The 19917-nt window shown below is 40.8% G+C and overlaps 2 protein-coding genes across 3 annotated transcripts; one reads left to right on the top strand and one right to left on the bottom strand.

The window, feature by feature from the left end:
* Positions 1-288: 288 nt before the first annotated feature.
* On the bottom strand, positions 289-13390 carry cdcp1b (CUB domain containing protein 1b). 2 transcript variants are annotated; one of them, XM_079176758.1, is made up of 14 exons: positions 13344-13390; positions 13078-13146; positions 10070-10294; positions 9388-9723; positions 8594-8809; positions 7662-8006; positions 6752-6967; positions 5981-6337; positions 5507-5866; positions 4658-4855; positions 3942-4298; positions 2842-3198; positions 2656-2737; positions 289-1684 (listed from the first exon to the last, which is right to left on the bottom strand). In XM_079176758.1, the coding sequence occupies exons 2-14, from the start codon at positions 13139-13141 to the stop codon at positions 1177-1179; spliced, it is 3621 nt and encodes a 1206-aa protein (XP_079032884.1). In that variant the 5' UTR covers positions 13142-13146; positions 13344-13390; the 3' UTR covers positions 289-1176. The 2 variants fall into 2 exon arrangements, with proteins under 2 accessions (XP_079032884.1, XP_079032885.1); XM_079176759.1 differs by lacking the exons at positions 13078-13146; positions 13344-13390 and adding an exon at positions 10783-11044.
* A 164-nt stretch (positions 13391-13554) lies between these two features.
* limd1b (LIM domains containing 1b) lies at positions 13555-18093 on the top strand (the record flags this gene model as incomplete). Its single annotated transcript, XM_079176240.1, has 9 exons — positions 13555-13608; positions 14280-14392; positions 15888-16129; positions 16267-16368; positions 16624-16691; positions 16811-16873; positions 17506-17636; positions 17809-17860; positions 17968-18093. 9 exons carry the CDS (start codon positions 13555-13557, stop codon positions 18049-18051), a joined length of 909 nt encoding a protein of 302 aa, XP_079032366.1. The 3' UTR covers positions 18052-18093.
* Positions 18094-19917: the final 1824 nt, after the last annotated feature.

Below are 19917 nucleotides of genomic sequence, written 5' to 3'. Positions count from 1 at the left end.
AGCAGACTTTAAGATTTGACATCTGCAGTTGCAAGAAATGTGGCGCAACTCTGTAATCCTGGCTTCCGCATTTGTTGTTTCCAGTAAAAACACTTCTCCATGGTAAACATTGGCTGCTCTGTTTTCTGAATTCTTTTCCACTCCCTCCTTCACTTCAGTTCAGTTCAGTTCAGTGGTTGAAATTGGTTCCAGCATCAAGAATGCAAAGGTTGACCGTTTCAGCACGAGGGGGAAAATTACGTGTGATGGCATTCAGCACTTAAAGAAGTGAACATTTTCCCCACCAGACCATTTTCCTAGAATTTATTGCAAAAACAAAATGTATATTTACAGGTAAAGAAAACACAAATCTCTTTAAAAACAAGTAAACAATATAAAAACACATAAAACATGGACCAGAGGACCACTTTTTCATAGTCCCTGCTCCTGAATCCTTGCCACATGGGCAGAGATTAAATAAAAGCACAAACCAATAGAACATTAAAGGAATAGTTCGGTATTTTTTTGCTGCTTTCTTGCAGAGAAGATTGATACTCATGTTTGTACGGTAAGATACAGCCAGCTCACTAATAATTCCTATAATAAATCTTGTTTTTTTTAATACGTTTAAGTCCGTATGAGATTTAAAGGTGCTGGTCGGTGGATTTTTTTTAACCTTTAGACAGAGCCAGCTAGCTGTTTCCCCTCGTTTTTAGTCTTTATGCTACGCTAACAACATGAAACTTCTTATTTAGAATATGGAATGGAATCAATCTTCTCATCTAACTCTCGCCAAGAAAGTGAAAAGGTATTTCCCAAACTTCCTTTAAAAGAGCAGTGTGTAGGATTTGGTGAAATCTAGCGGTGAGGCTGCAGACTGCAACCAACTGAACCCTCCCCTTGTGTGCCATTAATTAAAGAAAACACTGATTCATATTCAATTCAATTTCTGACAATACAGCCCCCTGAATGCTTCACACTGTTCCTTTAAAGAAAAGGGATCATAGCTTGGACTCTTCAAGCTTTAGTTCTGACAAAGACGATGCACACACACATCACATTCAGGAGCTCATCGGTCTCAGAGTCCCTGAGTGTGATCGAGTCACAGAAGTTCACATCAGTATCGTCCGGAGATCCTCGGTGCTGTAGAGAGAATTTAGTAACAGCGGCCCATCGTGCAGATACAGTCCTGACACACTAAAAGGAGTCCTCCAATATAGTAGGCGGCTGTGGCTCCATGTCAACACCAGAGAGCCGGATCGTGTTCATATCTCCTGTGCTCTTGAACGTGTACAGTGCATTGTCCAACATCCTGCGGTCCTGGAAGCCGAGGCTGTCCTGCCGGTCGATGGGAGTGCGCGGACGGGACGGGAGGAAAGACTCGGACGGGTCCAGGAACATCTTGAACCCGTCCAGCTCAGGCTCATAGTCCGGTTCTTTGATTACAGGCAGCCCTGGATCAGTGGGGCCTGTAAATGTGTTGTAAGTGTCGACCTGCCCGCCGTCGAAGTGGTCCGGCATACTGTCGGCGTAGCTGGAGTCAGGCAGCAGGTGGCCGTAAATCCTCCCCTCATCTATGGAGTCGTAGACGTGGGAATCGTTATCAGACCGGGTTTTGCTGAAGTGCGTGTCACTTGGGCGGAAGATGTTCCCTTTGCCAATGTAGATGGATGCCTCCTTGGCCATTTTGTCTTTTTTCTGTTTCCTGTTTGAGAAGATGAAGGCAGACCACAAAAAACAAAAGCTGCCAGTTAGAGACCGATCTTACAGAATATAGACAAATATCACTAAGCCAGTTCAAAAACATGATTCTGAATGCACCGTCATAGAAACTAGGGCCCACATACTTTGTGTAATTCTTTGACGTTTGATGAATAATATTTATACATAGGAGTCTCAAAACTGAAAAAAAAACAGTCAAACACCTAATGGGTCAAAAATATAAACGCATCAATTAATAATATTGTTAGTAAGAATAATAAAGTGTAAATATAGATGTATACTTTTACTTTAACCTTAAATCAGTTAGTGGTAAAACTAACTTTTTATTGTTTAACGGTTACTCCTCAATTTAAATTTCCCTCTGAAAATGTTCAGCTCTTTAGTTTTCCATTCTTTTTTTTAGGCTTGACAAACATTGTATAATTTATCTGTTATCTAATTAACAATATTATTTAGTATTCAATTAAATTCTCAACTGGTCTGCACTACGGTGTATGAATGTGATAGCATCTGATTTAGCATCTGCTAAATGACTGTAAACTTTTTAAGTTGATTATATTTGTGAAAAACCTTTAATATCTCCAGTGGTAAACACCATGTGAAATAAACAATTAAATATATTTGTAGTAGATAAATTAGAGGGAACTGGCTGAATTGGAAACAAAAGAAAATCGAACGTGGAGCTGTGGGGAAAATTCTGCCGCTGCATCACAGAAAAAAGAAAAAAAAAAGAGGAGAATTTGATACCACAATGACGAGTGCAGACGAGATGCAAAGGAAGTGATTGCAAACTGAAATCAGTGCCACCTTTATTCTTGTTGTTTGTAATATTTGTGTAACTTCCGATCAAGAAAGTTAAAGTGTAGGATTGTGACTTTTATATTTCACTGAAGTTCAACGGTTTGATAAATACCGACCCAGATGTTGACAAAGTTCTGCTACAGGTGTACTCACTTTTTGATGAAGCACACAACAGCCAGCACTATGAGCAACAACAAAAGAGCTCCTGCGATCCCGAGGAGGATGGGCAGGAGATCTGTGGAGGAGGAAAGAAGACGTGGTAGAGTTAAGTCCTTTGCGTTAGTTATTTTAAGGTATTTGTTTGTTTGTACAAGGCCTAAATTAGCCCTGCTTGCTTACAGCTCTTCTTCTGCAGAACGATGTTGGTCATTGCACCAAAGTGTCCCTCCTCTGGTATACAGTTGGACATGTTGAGATAAAAACTACGTGGCACTGTCAACTTGTCCTCCGCCTGCTCGTCCTCCCTGCGGCTCATCATCTCCTCCTCGTCCCCCAGCATCTTCACCGTGATGGAGGTGTGCCTGTCCTTGCATTTGGGTTGGGTGAGGTTGACAAACTGCACGTGCGCCTCGTACTGGCTCGGTACAATGACGATCCAGGATACGGTGGACGAAGGCCTCATGCCCAGAGGCCAGTTGGGGGTTGCCAGCAGGTTCGGAGACGACGCCACTGGGCTGACTCTGTTAATAATGGTCTCTAAAAATAAAAATAAAAAAAGGGATGGAAGTAATGCGGTCAGTACTGTATCTTCCAGCATTTGTGGTACAAATGCTAAATACCCTGTCTGACTGCTGCTAAATACAGAATGATAATATATATGTTGTCTAAATGTTTTTTCTATCTATCGCACTTTATCATTATCTGTATTCACTTTTTATGTTGGATGGAGAGAAACGTTTTTTCAAACTCCTCTGTATGTTCGGTACATTGAGAAATTAACAATAAAGCTGACTTTGACTACAATAGTGCCCCTCTGTGGCATCTAAAAGTAAAATGAATGTGCTCCATTTGACCACGTTTACAGTAGAGAATCAAAACATACAGCAACATGACAAATGTCAGGAGGATGCAGATACAGATGTTCTTACCATGGCTGCAACAAGCAATTATTTTCATAGTTTATTAATCAAATTTTATGGTATAAAAAGAAAAAAAAAAAAAAAAAAAAAATCAGAACTTTCAAATTAAAACCATAAAAAGGCCATTATAACAGAGCTGAAAACAATTACAAATACCGAACATTCTCTAAGTATTGGTTAAAATATTATCGGGTTTTGGATTGTTGGTCGGATAAAACCATTGATATGAAGATGTCACCTTGGGCTTCTATATGATGGCCATTCGTCACAATTTTCTGACAAAATTATCGGTTAGTCAAGAAAATAATCAACAAATTAAAATGATCAATAGCTGCAGTCCGCAGCATCTCCATGTTTTACCTGGAATCTCCTGACTGATGCTGACGTTGAGGAAAGGCTCCCTGATCTTGCTGAAGTCCGGGACTGTGGCTGTGACAGAGACGTTCGCGTGCACCTGAACCTTCTGGATCATTCCGTTGACGCAGAAATCTCCGACAGGAAACCCGTCGCCCTCTACCACATGCAGAGAGACCGACTGATTACACTCCTGGCCGGGCAGGGACCGTTTGAGACTCCCTGTGGGCGACACCAGGTCCACGGTGCTGTCCTGAGGGATTCTGAGGTGCCAGGTGAAGCTGTGAAGGGGCATCGGTAGACAGGAGTCTAGTTTGGGCACAGTGAGCTGAGTCGCAGAGCAGGACGTCCTGTTTTGGCACCCTGATATGAAAAAAAAGGCACAAAATGAGAATATTAAGTTTCCAACTAAAGGATCAGCCAGCAACAAATACAAAGGTAACTTGTTACCTTTGGACAGAGCCAGGCTAGCCGTTTCCCCTTGTTTCCAGTCTTTATGCTAAGCTAAGCTAACTGTCTACAGACATGAGTGGTATCAATCTTCTCATCAAACTCTCGGCAAGAAAACCGATAGCGTATTTCCAAAATTAGTTAAACTACTCCTTTAAGACTGAAATAGACTTTGTGGCTTATATTTTGAAGTCGTAGTCTATCACAGTTTCCTGGTTAAAGAAATAATAAAGTCAAACATTTCATGGACATGCAAAATAAATTCATCTTACCAATAACTTTACTGGCAGTCAGGCGCACATCTTCATTTGGACAGTCGAGGAAGGCCAGGCTGGCCTGCGTGCCAGCAGCCACGTTGATCTTCTTTTCAACCTTAGAGTTAACGCTCATCTCACAGAAGGGATCAGAACCCACTTTCTCTATCTGCAGGGACACTCCTTGGCGTTCTTTAAGATCCACCGCACATAGGACTACGAGAGAAATACAACATAGAAAGACTTTAGTGATCAGGAAGTCTTTTTCTCAGCTTCTATTTTGACAATATTTGATCAGAAATCATTTTGAAACAAAACTGTGGCATTTCTTTTTGTCTAATTTCTGCATTTAATACTCACAGTATTATGCTTTTATAATTTTGCAGAACCACATCACAGGCTGATGGACAAGCAACAAGTCTAATCTGAGCCAAATTTAGATCTACAAGTCCAAAATGATGTTATTTTTAGGGGTAAAGTCATGCACGTTTGGACTCACATAGCCTCCGTTTGTGCCCTTCATGTATTACCAGTGCATTAAAGTCGCAGAGCTAACCTTTAGATTATTCCAAAAACATATACCCGCCTTAAAAAAAACAACCAGAAAGTCATTAAACTAAGCTTCCTAAAATGATCAAAGACTTTTCTCATCATCTGGATGAAACAATATTCAGTCTGCTGCATGAAAAAAATAGATTTTTTTAAAATACGGTTTCTTAAACTGCAGCTGGAAAATGAAATGTGTCACTTTCATTGCTCTTCTTGAAAAGACCAAACAAGCAAATTTGTTTCTCTGAGTCACCTAGTTACTTTAGTGCATGTACTCCATAACTTCAGACTCTCAGATGTCAAGTTTTAACACTGTACCTGGATGCCCAGTCCTCATTACAGAGACTCTGTAGTTCAAGGTGAGACCCTGTAGCGTACTGTTGGTTTCACAATTCCTCAGCACCATGTTGAAGTTGCCCTGCGCATGCTGCGGCTGAGAATCTGTCAGAGTCAGCTTGGTCACCTTCTTGTTCCCTTTCTGGTACTCCACCTCCACCTCATTGCTGAGGCACTCTGGAGCTGTGTGATCGCGAAAATGCACCGTGTAGTTGTGCATGCCGGGCACCGTGAAGTCCCACTGCATCTGCCCGTTGTCAGGGAAATCGCCGGGATAGTTGGCTGTGAGGAAGTCTGTGTCGGACAGGCCTCGTGGAAGGTTGACTTTCACTATGGCAGCCACTGGGGAGAAATGCGTAGTATTGTGAAGCAGAAGATGTCTTGTTACACTATGTTCAATGTCTCCTAATCATGACAGAAAAAAACCCAAAACAACGTATTGTTTTTCTAACTTACTGCTGGTCTCGGGTCCAACGTTGAGTTTAAAGTCAACGGGATACAGCTTCCTGTTGCCAGGCACCTGCAGAGATATTCGGCCCTTGTAGCGAGCCAGGATGGTGGTCACAGTTCCCCCTTTGCAAAAGGTACCAATGATTGCTTGCCCCGTGCGCAGATAGGCAAAAATGGAGTATGTGTGCTCATCTGGACAGGTCTCCTCGTTGGGAATCTGTCGCATTCCCGGTTCTGGGAAGTCCAGTTGGAAGGCCCGAGTGGAGACAACTTTCAGATACCAGGTGAAGGTCCGGTTGAAGTCTGGGAACAGTAAGGTCTCGGCCTGAACGATGTTTCCAGAGCAGGAGGCCTCTGTACAGTCTGGGATTTGTAGAGAAGAGCATGGAAGCGATGGTGATTTAGTTTTTCCCAAAAAGAGTTTCGTGTTGACAAGGATACAAACAACTGCATTGTTAAAGCATAAAAACAAGTCAAAAGAATTAAGATGAATTATCTGAAGCAGGAATTAATGTGCTGTAGAAGAGTATTCTCAAATCTACAATAAGAAAGAGCATCAATGAGTTTCTTTTAAACTGCAATACCGTCTGAAATGGACCCGGTGCTTAATGTCATACTTCCATTCAGACAAATAAATAAAGATTGTTATCTTTCGTGAACAATAGAGGTGAAATTAGAAACAAACTGACTCAAGTTGGGTGGGATTTAGAGTTGTGAAAAATTAATTTAACTTAAAGAAAACGTCAACACCACATGCTTATTTTTTGATCTTCATACCAATGTTTCTCTCGATCTCCACAGTGAAAACATCCTGAGGTTGAGGACAGGTGAACTCTACTGAGGTGTTGCTAGGATTATTCAGGGTGAGATGTTTTGGGTCGCATATCTGCTTGGACTCCTTGTTCATACACACAGTGCAGTCCGGCTCGCTGGTCAGCCTGCTGATGGTAATGATGGTGTCCGGATCGGGCATCACGGACATCATTCTGCCACCTACAGAAAAAAAGAAAAGTGGTAAAATAAGACCAAAGATCAAATCAAAGTAATGTCCCCATGAAATGTAGTCCACACAGTCATGTCCCCCTTAGGATGAATTGTAATGACGTTGGTGATCTTGTACCTTTCATCTAGTGCCATTTGTTTATGATTATATACCTGCTAAATACATGATAAACTAAGATGGTAAACATTATACCTGCTAAATATTAGCATGCTAACGTTGTCATTGGGAGCAGACTGAGTATTTAGCTCAATCCGTTTTTAGCATGGCTGTAGACTAGTCTTGTTTTGGAAATGTATTTTAATTTTACTCCCAAAAATACTGTTTGCAGAGCATTATCTATATTATTAGATTTTCATAAGAACTATCCTTTCATTGTGTTAGAGTGCCTTTCTGACATATGACAACAGATGAAAGCTAGCTTACCATGCTAGCTCTATTTACAGTTATCTTTATCTGTTGATCAATGAACATCGTTCCTGCCAAATACAGTAAAACTAAAACCAAAAGCTTTCGTCACCCAACTGTGCCCATAGAAAGAGGTTTACACAATTATGAAAAGTTGTTTAAAGGACATAGCATCAGTTTTTTTGTATACGTCTTTGATACATTGTATGTATTGTTCTGTAAATAAATAGCTACTTGTTTTTCCCTCTTGTGTAAACAAAGTGAAGGACGGACACTTGCCTCTCGGTGCTGCTTTGACAGTGAATGAGTCCACTTCACTTCCTTTGGGCACCTCTGCGGTCACAGTCGTCGCTCCGGGCAGATCCAAATGATGAGACACTGTCCCACCCTTACAGTAGCTGTTAGTTTTAATATTTCCTTCACTTTTAGCTGTGCTCACCGAGTACTGGTGTCCATCTTGGCACTTTTCTGCTCCAGACATCTCTTCTAATCCACCAGGGAAGTCCAGAGCTAATACAGTCCTCTCTGGTACACTAATGCCCCATGTTACGGATCTTTTGAAGTCCTTGAAGTAGTCTGGATCAATTTTTCCTGCAGCAGGAGTGCAGGAGCTCTGGGTGCATTCTGCGTGACAAAAATTTTAAATCTTTGAATTTTACACAGTTAAACTGGCTGTGTGGCTGTGTGTGTGTGTGTGTGTGTGGCTGTGTGTGTGTGTGTGTGTGTGTGTGTCTGTGTCTGTGTCTGTGTCTGTGTCTGTGTGTGTGTGTGTGTGTGTGTGTGAGTCAAAAGACCAATCTGAATTTATATATTTTTTTGTTAAATGCTCTCAATCGTGGTGGCTTGACTGCATCTGTTTGTGTGAGATTTTGTATTTTTTTTTCCTTTTAAATAGAGAAATAAATAACAGATTGTGGAAATGTAAAAATAATTCTCATTTAACAACATTATTCTTGCATTTAACTATTATGTTTTAATTCTAGCTTCTATTCATTTTAATTTTATTTATTAAGTAAAATATTTATCTAATTATTTCTGTATGTATTTCAGCATTTATTTAAGCATTTATATTTAAAGAAATTAGTGGTGATGAAGTCATTTTTGTTTTACATATGTGAGAATTTGATATGAAGTGAATAAAAAGAGTACCAATCCCAAATTCTGCTTTGTGACTGAAGTAAATGTGGACACGAAGCAGCCACAGCTCTCACCTATTTTCTTCTTCATCTTCACGCTGTACACATCCTGAGGTTTCACGCAGCTGAACTCCAGCGAGAGATTTTCAACATTCGTCAGTGTCTTTTCTGTGGGGCTACAGTCGCGAACGGCGCCATCAACGGAGCAAACTTCACATTCTGGCTCCTCAGGATCCCGGCTGACGACCACAGTCGTGCTTGAATCGACGGTTACAACCATTGTTCGGCCCTCTAAAGTGGGGTAAAAGGAGAGAGACGGATACCGGGATTGGGTTACACCAGCTATTCGTAAATCTATCACTATGTTCTATTCAGTTTTAGTATCATTCAGGCAGTTTAGAATGAGAGGGAAATAACTCATTCTGCTAAATGAACTGTCATTATTTGGTCATTTAACATTATTATTACTGTGTGTAATATGTACTTCAGAATCTTCCAAGTTTCAACAAAGTGTCAGATCGGATACTTCAGCTGTAGTCCATAACTTCCTTCACCTGTCAAAATTGGTCATACATTATCAAGCCAACGTTATCTTTATCAGCTTTAACAGTTACACTTTGCAGTTACTGGGTGTATGGTTCGTGCACAAAGTATAATTAATTTGCCATTGTTCACGTAGTATAATGAACAATGTCAGTTTAGGGGTATTGCCTAATCTCATTGGTCTACTTGTGCAAAAGTATAATTCATTTGCAAATGAATTATACTTTGTGCACGGACCGTGTATATATGTAGTATGCAAGAATGAGCTTGTGTGAGGCAACCTGTAATAAACACTTAAGAGTTTTTATTAAGTAATTTGTTCTTACGCAGAGGACCAGCTGAGAACAACTGCGATTCAACCGGAGCCTTTGGTTTAACTTGCAGAGACACAACAGCTGCATTGGGCGCATCTAATCGAGTCTGAGAACCACCTCGACAATACTGAGTCCGGCCCTCTGTGTTTGTCTTGGATGTGGTCAGCGAATACTGAGATCCATCAGGGCACGGTTGTGACGTCTCCATCAGCCCATCTCCAACGATGTCCAGACTCACGAACGTCTTCTCCGGTGCCTTCAGCTCCCAGGTGAAGGTTCTGCTGAACTCTGTGAGGATGGAGGGTTGAGTTTCTACCTTTGTCGGGCTGCAGGCGTCTTTCGTGCACTCTGGAGTAAAATTAAAAAAAAGGCACGAAAAGTTGCTCAGATGGTTTAAGAATTTCAGCACATGCGGAAGGTGCATACGTAAGTCTATTAATTACGTTGAGAATTCATCAGATTTCCCTTAAGTCGTTTATAGTGAATTGTAGCACCCCAACAACACACACCATATCAAAAGGTATCATGTGAGGTTGGACAAGAATGATGCAGGTGTTTGGGTTCTTATCTCAAGGTAGCTAACAAGAAGGTTGACCCCTTTCTCATTGAAAATGCACTAAGGCCTTTGAAAGGCATTTTCCCATTATCCTGATTGGTTTGCAAACAATTCCTGAAATGATGCCAGTAAACTCACCAATGATCCGAGCGATCGTCACAGTGAAAGCCTGTTCTATCGGCTGGGAGCAGTTGAACAGCAGTTTGACCTCCTCCTCGGGTACCAGATCCAGAGAGGAGTGGCAGGATGTCAGTGTGTCATTCACCCCGCTGACTGTGCAAACAGCACATTGATCCAACAGCAGCGCGGTGGAGATCGTCACCATTGAGCCTTTGTCTGGTCGGACCACCGTCTGTAGGCATTCTGAGGGAACAGATCACAGGGAGTTAGCTGCAAATATCCCAAAGATGCTGTAAACTGTGATCAGTAATCTAAAGATGTGACCTTTTATTAGGTTGAGGAGAAATTATGACATGGAAACAATGCCAACTGAGTTGTATTAATGCCAATATGGTTTTGTTTCGACTGGACATCAGCTGATTGACAGCATGCTGGGACGCATTTTGACTTGGATATCGCACAAACACACCTTAACAGGTAACTTTGTCATAAACAATATGCTTCATATTAGCTGTATGATCATCAAAACTAGAGCTGAAAGTCAGCTACTTTGATAACTGATTCATCATTTAAAAGTCATGAAAGTAATTATTAGCTATGCTAGCGGTATATAGTGCAACAACTGTTGAATTGATTGCTATGGAATTAAGTGTATGCATTCATGTTCCCCAGAGGATGAATCCTACTGACTTTGGGGACCCCCCTGACTATTGCTTAAAAAGGTTCCTTACCGAGTGAAATGACGAGGAAGTATCCAAGCGGCGGCCATGATAAGAGCTGGTTGAATACTCTAAATGCTAAGGAAAGGTGCTTCAATGCTTCCTTTCTTATCTCCTATAGCATAGGGTACACTTGACCATCCAGGAAAGGTGATACTGCCGTCCCACAATTCCTTGCGGCAGCAACATTTAAAGTGACACGATTTGGCCGTCAATAACATCCGCCGTCACAGTCGTTGTCTTTTCCTAAATCCTAATGAATTCATCTTCACAGCTTTCCTTGACCGCGTGACGTTGTCCATCAAAGACAAGGAAAAGTGGTTAGGAAAAGTATTTTTTGACAATTCGACAACAGTAATCATTTTGTTAAATGTTCTTGAACATAAGGAGGCCTTTTGTTGCCCAATATGATTGTAAACTGGATATCTTTAGGTTTTGAACTGTTGGTCGGACAAAACTAGAGGTCACCTTGGAAAACAGTTTCACCATTTTCTGACATTTAGGATTAGAGAGGAACGATGAGTCAGATGAGTGGACATTAGGTTTTTCCCCCCACAGTGAGCAGAACACAGTCCAGCTCTCCTGTACAACAATATATGGAACGAATTAATCACCTGGGTAATATTTAGGCTACAAAAGGAACAAAACACACGCACACAAATGGTCAGACAGTTTTTGCTGTTGACCCTTGAGCAAACAGAGTGGTGTCAGGCACACCTATCCCCATGTTGTGTGGTGCCAGACCAACGCAAAACTAATTAACTTGACATTATCGTGAGTCATCTGAGCACTGAGTAAAGAGAGAAACTCAAGGTGAACCAGTTTTAAAAAAGTAACAGCAGTTTCTGTGATATATGACTCTTATGTGGCAAAAGCAAACTTCTCCCTTTTTGTTTTTTTAAACTCTCAAATATTGATGATAAAAAAAAAACTGTATTTTATACTATATTTTCCTAAAACATTTTAAAATAAGCAAACAACAGAAGCACACACACACTAACTGCATACACAAATGTTTACTGCCCTGCTTTCTACAGATCCCTGTCCTCAATACACACTTCTCAGTTTATCATTTATACAAGGTCCTGTCCCCTTTTGTTTTAATGTTCTTCAAAATACCAAACGCGGTCACATAATGAGGAGTTTATTTCATATCTCTCATTTTGACTTTGTTTTTAAATGAGATGGTAATATTAAAGACTTCCGGTCGCTTATCAGAACCCGTCTTTCCACCATAATGCTCGTCTGGCTCTCATCTGAAGCTCTGCAGTCCATCATTATCAGTGTGTCACTAAATTTAATTAACAGTCAAAGAGTAAACATCTGAACATAACTCGAGCAATCCCAAACACAGTTTTGGAACCTTCCACCCATAAACCTGGAGTAAAGGGCGCTCCCAAAGCATATGAATAAATCATGACAGCGGCTCCCTCACTGCAGTGAAGATATAAATGAAAACAGGTGGTTTCTTAAAACGTGTGTGAGGTAAGCTGCGCATGTTCACACAAAAGAAGAAACCAGGAATTCACTATTTGAACTTGCGAGGACTTGAAGGCAACACTGCAGCATTCAAACCGTTGGCTAGAGGGTTTCTTGTGACAGTAAACAACGTGTGTGTCGAGGATGTCACAAGGTCCTAAACAACCGTATCTAGTGGCAAAATAGAAGTTTATATATGGTCATTTCCACAAACACTATTCAAGACAACACGTCCACCATGCTGCTGATGACTGTTCCACACAAAATGAAAACAGTAAGTGGAGAACAAAGCACTGAGTCGAACAACAACAAAAAATATGATAAAAAGCCAGCTCAGCAGCAGATTGCAGGTCAATCATTAATGAAGCCATGATGAATTCATGCCTCTAGCTCCATAAATGCCTCATAAACCTTTTGAAAATGGAGGTCTAGAAGTCATAGGCTGACTGAATGTGTAGCCTACTTCAGCCTCTCATCTCCGCCGTCGAGTCGATCGATCATATACAATGTTGGCTTAACGTCATCGATTATCTTTTAACGTGCACGGAGCTTTAAACCACAGCTCACTTCAACAGGACCCCATTTGGTTTCGCGTTTAATCACAAAAGACAGCCCGCACTCTCATCTCAGGTGTACGTCTGACCCAAATAAACCTGAAATGAAGCCACAATGTTTAGCGAACTTTTTTCAATTCTTTTTAAAGTAGTACGGCCTACAGAAAGCAATAAAGTTAGGGGAGCGAACAAAGATCCAAACAGTAAACGAGCATATAAGATAGACTTTATTGTCCCGAAATATGTTTCCTGCTAGTAGAGATAATTATCCCACCTGTTGAGTCGAAGGCCGCCACAAACAGGAGTCCTAGGAGCGCGCAGCTCGCACCCAGCTGCATGTTCACTGGAAGAAAATGAGGATTTTCCTACTAATTAAAAAACGTTAAACGCTTTTAAAAAAATTTGATTTATAAGGCGCTGTTTCTCTCTCAAATACACAGCTGCATTTTTCACGGCGTTGACAGCCACTTCCTGCTCTGCGTTACTACCTGTGCGCGGCGGCGCGGAGGAGGGCGTGGACCGAAGGTAGGTCGCGGTTACCTGTCCAAACTTGACGGGTGAGGAGGATCGGGGGCCCTGCCGTTGTACCCTTGAGCCGAAACGCCGCTGCGTTGATACGCAAAGTATTGACTCCTGTGAATGGCACGATTCCTTACGTGACTCCACTTCGCCGTGTGGCACAATGGGTGCCCTATTTATACGCAGCCAAACATGCCAAGGATTGTTGGCATCGTGCGGCGTGTCCCCCAAAATGAAGCAGAGGAAGGGCTGTGGAGGCGGAGCTCAGAAGTACCCAGCATCGATAGTATTATGCACCAACAAACTAATAAAATGCTAAGAGTGTGATATTATAGGGATACATTCATTCCCTATTGTGTCATATTTCTGGTGACAGTTTAAATGAGAATGTATTTTACATTTAAAATCAGGTTGTATCTGTTCAGCTGCAAAAAAAAATTTCCCACCGTGAAATGATGATGAAAATGTGATTGACTGTTGATGTCTGATAGTAGATAGATAGTGTGGTTAGCACTCCCATGTTGCAGAGGTTCTTCTCCTGCCTCCACATGCCTAGTGACTCAGACATTCTTGCACAGAAACATACCTGAGGGCAGGACCACTCATTTGAGTTACATATTTGGAAGCTAGGCTGAAATAATTCACCCCAATTTGAATGCAAAATTCCTCATATTAACCCTCTGCCTCAGTTTTAACCCATGTGGCCTAATGTCACCTTTATCAGTTTCTCCTTTAAACCCTAAACTTATATCCCAACACTCAACAATACAGAAGGAGTAAAAATAGCTTTAAAAACAATTAAATACATAAATATAAGTTCTCACTTGTCCTGATCTTTCTGTCTTTGTGAAGACACTCTGATCCCCTCCCAAAACACACACACATACACACACACACACACACACCTTTACAACCAAACACAAGTGATCTCACTGAGGTTTTTTTGTGTTGAACCAGTCTGACAGCACCAGAGTGGGCGTTGTGGTGAATTCACACAGCTCCAGTGTGTCTCAACAAGAGAGCTCAGTGAAGAAGCAGCAGCTGTCCCACACTTCCCCTCCCATGTTACTGTAGATCCACAGCCAAACATGTGCTGCCGAGAATTTCTTGACTAAAGTTTCCCGAGGGGAGTTTGACGGATAAGCACCGTGATGCACTGTATGCAAATCTGGAGACATTATGTAAAGTGTCAAACTGTGTTACTTGTTCATTGTGTAGACGGATAAGTTACATGATTGTGAAATGCTTGTTGAGCAGTAAATTATTTTAATTTTAAGCATATTTGCTGTCTTCTTTATGGTCTCTTCCTCTCTTTCCTCTCATTTATTTATAGAACAGATATGGTCAGTATTAAATAAAATGATGAGACATACATGAGAGGAGGAACCATGGGGAAAAAAAGAACTTGTGTACATGTAAAGAGTCATTCAAAGAAGGATATAAACTAAATACAGACGACCACATTGTTCAGTTACAATCCGTTCTGCTCACTTGGCACAAATAACAGCATTTGTTTTCAACTGTTGTTTCCGGGTCAACGGTTATAACATGAAGGTGCCTGAAGAGTCCACATGAGGGCAGCAGGATATATATGAGCTGCATCAAGCTCTCATCTATGTGAGCTTTTATGATTAAAGGTTGACGAGGTTTCAGGGCTCCTGTTCAATATTTTGTTCATGCACGGACAGATTGTTGATTGCAGTAAAGCAAACAGTAGTGATCTTTATTTTTTAAAGGAAAACCTCAGTGGATTTTGGACACTTTTGTTTGAAAAGCAGGCATGTTTGTTTTTAATGTTTCATATGTTCATGTCTCTTAGTCCATTTAAGAAGATAAATGTAGGCTTTTTAAAGATAGTTTCAGAAGACAGATATCTAATAATCATCTCACGACCGTGTGACCCGTTTGGACCAACCCCACTAAACTAAACGGCCCATATGAAGTGATTCACATGAGCTCCACCTCGACCAGCTACAACAGTACGAAGCTGCTTTTATTTTAATGCATCAATAATAACAATGAAATAATGTAATTTAAGATAATATTGAACCCACATGAATAATTGTTTGACTTTGACTTTTGATGCTTAGGTACATTTTTCTGAAAAACTACTTAAATTACTTAAGTACGCAATATTTTGAATGCAGCACTTTCACAGTTCTGTTTTGGTCATTTAGCTGATCTGAATACTTCTTCCCATTGGTGGAAAGTAACTAAGTCCATGTACCCAAGTACAAATACATTACTTTACATTTTATGATACTTTGTACTTCAGCTCAGAGAGAGAAATACTGTACATCTATTTGATTACTTAAGCTACAGGTTACTTTCCAGATTCAGATGAATAAATCAAAAATATGATCAATGAATAGATTATGATGTAATATTATATATTCATATCGGAGGCAAAATTACTCCGCAGTTTTTAAAGTAATTAAAATCAGCTCCAGATTTACCAGCAATTTATGCACATGTTGATGCATCAATTAGTATAATCCAACGATATAGTATTCACAGGAGTATTGATCCCTTGCGGTGTTTCTAACTTGTGCTAAAAGATACCAGTTGGCCTCGTCTGTTGCCACCCACTCAGACAGCAGCCTTGGAGGAGTCAGGGGGTCTGAGGAGAGACCAGAAGCACCAACGCAACACCCATGAACCCAGAAAGCAGCTCCCCTTACAGCTGTCTGCACCGCACATAAAATTAGACCCCTCGGTCAGTCGTGCTGTTGGCTCCAGCGGGCAGAGACAACTGGAGCGAATCCAGCAGGAGATGGACCCAAGACATAGCTCCAGTCTTTACTTTGGTAAGGAAAGAATACACTGAATATTTTCCTCTCTAACATAGTTGTGTGTGTAGTCAGTCTGCACAGTTTGTTTTCAGTCAATGAAGAAAGGATCAGGGTTCACAGTAACCAGTTGTCTATCCTTGTTGTGTATTCAGGAAGCTGCACAAGCTGCAGTAAAGCGGTGTACGGTGAAGGGAGAGCCTGCCGGGCGATGGGATGTTTATTCCACAACACGTGTTTCACCTGCAGCGTTTGCAGTGAGTCCTCCTGACGTGAGGGCGGATGTTCTGAGACTGTATAATAATAAATATTCACGCCTCATTAAGCAGATATAGAAATGAATGCATTGCTGTGTGTGGTTTATTCTTAAAAACTAAATGTGAAGGCCGAAAAGCACATTTTAAGTTGAATTTCCGTCTTTATGAAAACAAAATAGAACACCAGTGTGTTATCAAATGTCACGTCAAGGATTTATATTTACCTTGCTTCTTGTCTTTTGTCCTCATGTGTAGGTGAAAAGCTCAGTGGGAAGCCATTTTATACAATGTCAGGAAGAATCTACTGTGAGGATGATTTCTTGGTGAGAATAGAATGCTTCAGCATGGCTTCATACAGAGTCAAATATCACACAAACATGTGATTTCTATTCAGTTTGAAGATTTACAGCAATCGACCAGACATGTTTTTTATCCACTGCAGTACTCAGGAGCTCATCCATCCCAAGAAGTGTGTAACAGCTGTGGGTGTTTAATCATGGACATGGTGAGTATGTATTAGTTTACTGCGTGCGCATATGATGAGTATACGTATTATGTGATGCATGCTCTCTCCAGTGGTGGAAGTATTATTCACATCTTTTACTTAAGTAAAAGTAGAAATACCAGTTTAGAAAATACTCCCAAAAGTCCTGCATTTAAAATGCAACTTAAGTAAAAGTACGAAAGTATTGGGATCAAAATATACTTAAGTGCCAAAAGTAAAAGTAGTATGCAGAATGGCACATTTTAGAATAATGTATTATAATGCATAATGTATTACTTTAATGTTGCACCTGGTAAAGGTAGTGCTTTTTTTTCCACTGCCAGGTAGATTGTGCATTTTAAATAAAATATTCTCTTTATCCGATTGAATACATCATAATTTATTTGTAAATTTATATTTAGTTTTCATAATCTAAATCTGCAGCGTAACTAAAGGCATAAACTAAACGTAGCAGAGTATTCTTCCCTCTGAGGTGTAGTGGATTTAAAGCTTGAAGTAGCAAAAAATGGAAATACAACAATAAAGCACATGGTACCTCAAAATGGTACTCAGGTGCTGGAGTAAATGTACTGAGTTACTTTGCACCGCTGGCTCTCACATTGTGTAAGGAAGAGCTGGTTTTGCATCGTCAGGTTTTGCAGGCTCGTGGGAAGTCCTACCACCCGTCCTGCTTCCGCTGTGTGGTCTGCAGACGGAGCCTGGAGGGTCAGCCCTTCACTGCAGACGCAGACAGCAGGGTCTACTGTGTCAGCGACTACCACAGGTGAGTTTCTTATGCAGGCCCTGAACAAGTACAACAACAGTGGGCCAGGCCTTTTGAATTCACACTCCAGACAAAAGAAGAAACCAAACCCTGCCCGACAGGCCACACATGAGACGGGTCACACCCACAGCGACATCACATCTGAGTTTCTGTGACCTTTTGCTGGTTTCAGGGTACGAGCCCCTCTGTGTGCTGCGTGCAGAGGGCCGATACTGCCAACTGAGGTTAGCTGAATAGTTTGTTCAATTAATAGCAAATAGCATTCATTTTTACTTTAGTTTCTGAGAAATGATCATAAAACTTTCCCTTCATTTGTTGATTTTTTTTTCAGGGGTCTACAGAGTCTATTCGTGTGGTATCATTTGACAGAAATTACCATGTAGAGTGCTACAGTGGTGAGGTTGACCTCATTTGAAGACAGAAGCAATTTGATATCTGTGTTTTTTTTTTCCTGCTGGTTTTGTTTTGCAAATGTAAAACATTAAAAAGAACAGAAGTTTAAGTTAATGAATCTGTAGCATTTTGAACAATGTTCTTCAATAAAGTCACTCAATAATGATCCCAAGTCTTGAGTATTGTTTTGTGCTCTCTGTTTCTTCTTCTTCTGTTATTAGTTTTGTGGTCTGTGTAAAATGAGCAGGCCAGAGTAGTTTACATGGCCAGCCAAATAATTAGGAAACCCCAAAGGAATCCTGAATACTTGAATACTGTAAGGCAGTGGCGGCTGGCCAATAGAGGGCCATGGGGCCTGGCCCCACCTTGAGCCACACACAATTTTTTAATAAATTATACAAATTGTCAATATTTGTGTTTTTGAACTATGGAATGTAGTAATATGTGTAAAATATGATATCTGCGCAAAATATATGCTTTTCCTTCTCGTCCTCTCCGCCTGTCTGCTCGTCTGCTCGTCCTCTCCGCCTGACTGCACGTCTCAGAATGCGCAGCTTGTGGATGACATAACCCACTGGACTATGTAACAGACCACGAATAACCTGAAATGCGCCCTAATTGCTTGGTATCGAATCCTGCTCGTGCCTATTTTGACTCGTTGTGATCATCTAGAAATATAGAAACTGAAATAACCATAGTAGGCCTATATATATGTTAAAGCATTGGTGGAAAGTTGATTATGTTTTATTTTATTAATCTGAATCTTCAAAGTAACTAAAGATATCAAAAAATGTAGTGGAGTAAAAAGTACAATATTTGCCTTTGAGGTGTAGTGGACTAGAAGTATAAAGTAACATGACATGTAACTTCATTCAAATATCAATATATCTCAATTCATTTGTATTGACAGTAGCTATAAAGGATTGACTTTCGAAATGTTGATAAGACGAAAAGAATCCGACGGACGTTCTCTTCATCCTCCGTAAGAGCTTTCCAAATGTCGGAGAGACGAAAATAATCGTCTTCGGCCGTTCTCGTCAGTTATCGTGAGTGTTCGTGAGCTCGAAGACGCCGATTGGTCAATTCTTGGTTGATTCTTGGTTGCGATACGAGCGCCGATTGGCCACAGCGGACACTTCCTGGTTGATTTGTGGTTACAGACTGAACGGTGATTGGCTTTCACAACCAATAATTAGTTCGACTCACGCGTAACATGAAGGGGCCGACAGCCCACTGGACTATGTAACAGACCACGAATAACCTGAAATGCGCCCTAATTGCGTGGTATCGAATCCTGCTCGTTCCTGTTTTGACTCGTTGTGATCATCTAGAAATATGTACGTCAGAAACTAAAATAACCATAGTAGGCCTATATATATGTTAAAGCATTGGTGGAAAGTTGATTATATTTTATTTTATTAATCTGAATCTTCAAAGTAACTAAAGATATCAAAAAATGTAGTGGAGTAAAAAGTAGGCTACAATATTTGCCTTTGAGGTGTAGTGGACTAGAAGTATAAAGTAACATGACATGTAACTTCATTCAAATATCAATATATCTCAATTCATTTGTATTGACAGTAGCTATAAAGGATTAACTTTCGAAATGTTGATAAGACGAAAAGAATCCGACGGACGTTCTCTTCATCCCCCGTAAGAGCTTTCCAAATGTCGGAGAGACGAAAATAATCGTCTTCGGCCGTTCTCGTCATTTATCGTGAGTGTTCGTGAGCTCGAAGACGCCGATTGGTCAATTCTTGGTTGATTCTTGGTTGCGATACGAGCGCCGATTGGCCACAGCGGACACTTCCTGGTTGATTTGTGGTTGCAGACTGAACGGTGATTGGCTTTCACAACCAATAATTAGTTCGACTCACGCGTAACATGA

This window comes from Pholis gunnellus, assembly GCF_910591455.1.
Source record: "Pholis gunnellus genome assembly, chromosome: 16".
Classification (NCBI taxonomy): domain Eukaryota; kingdom Metazoa; phylum Chordata; class Actinopteri; order Perciformes; family Pholidae; genus Pholis; species Pholis gunnellus.
This window is presented reverse-complemented; position numbering and strand designations above follow the sequence as displayed.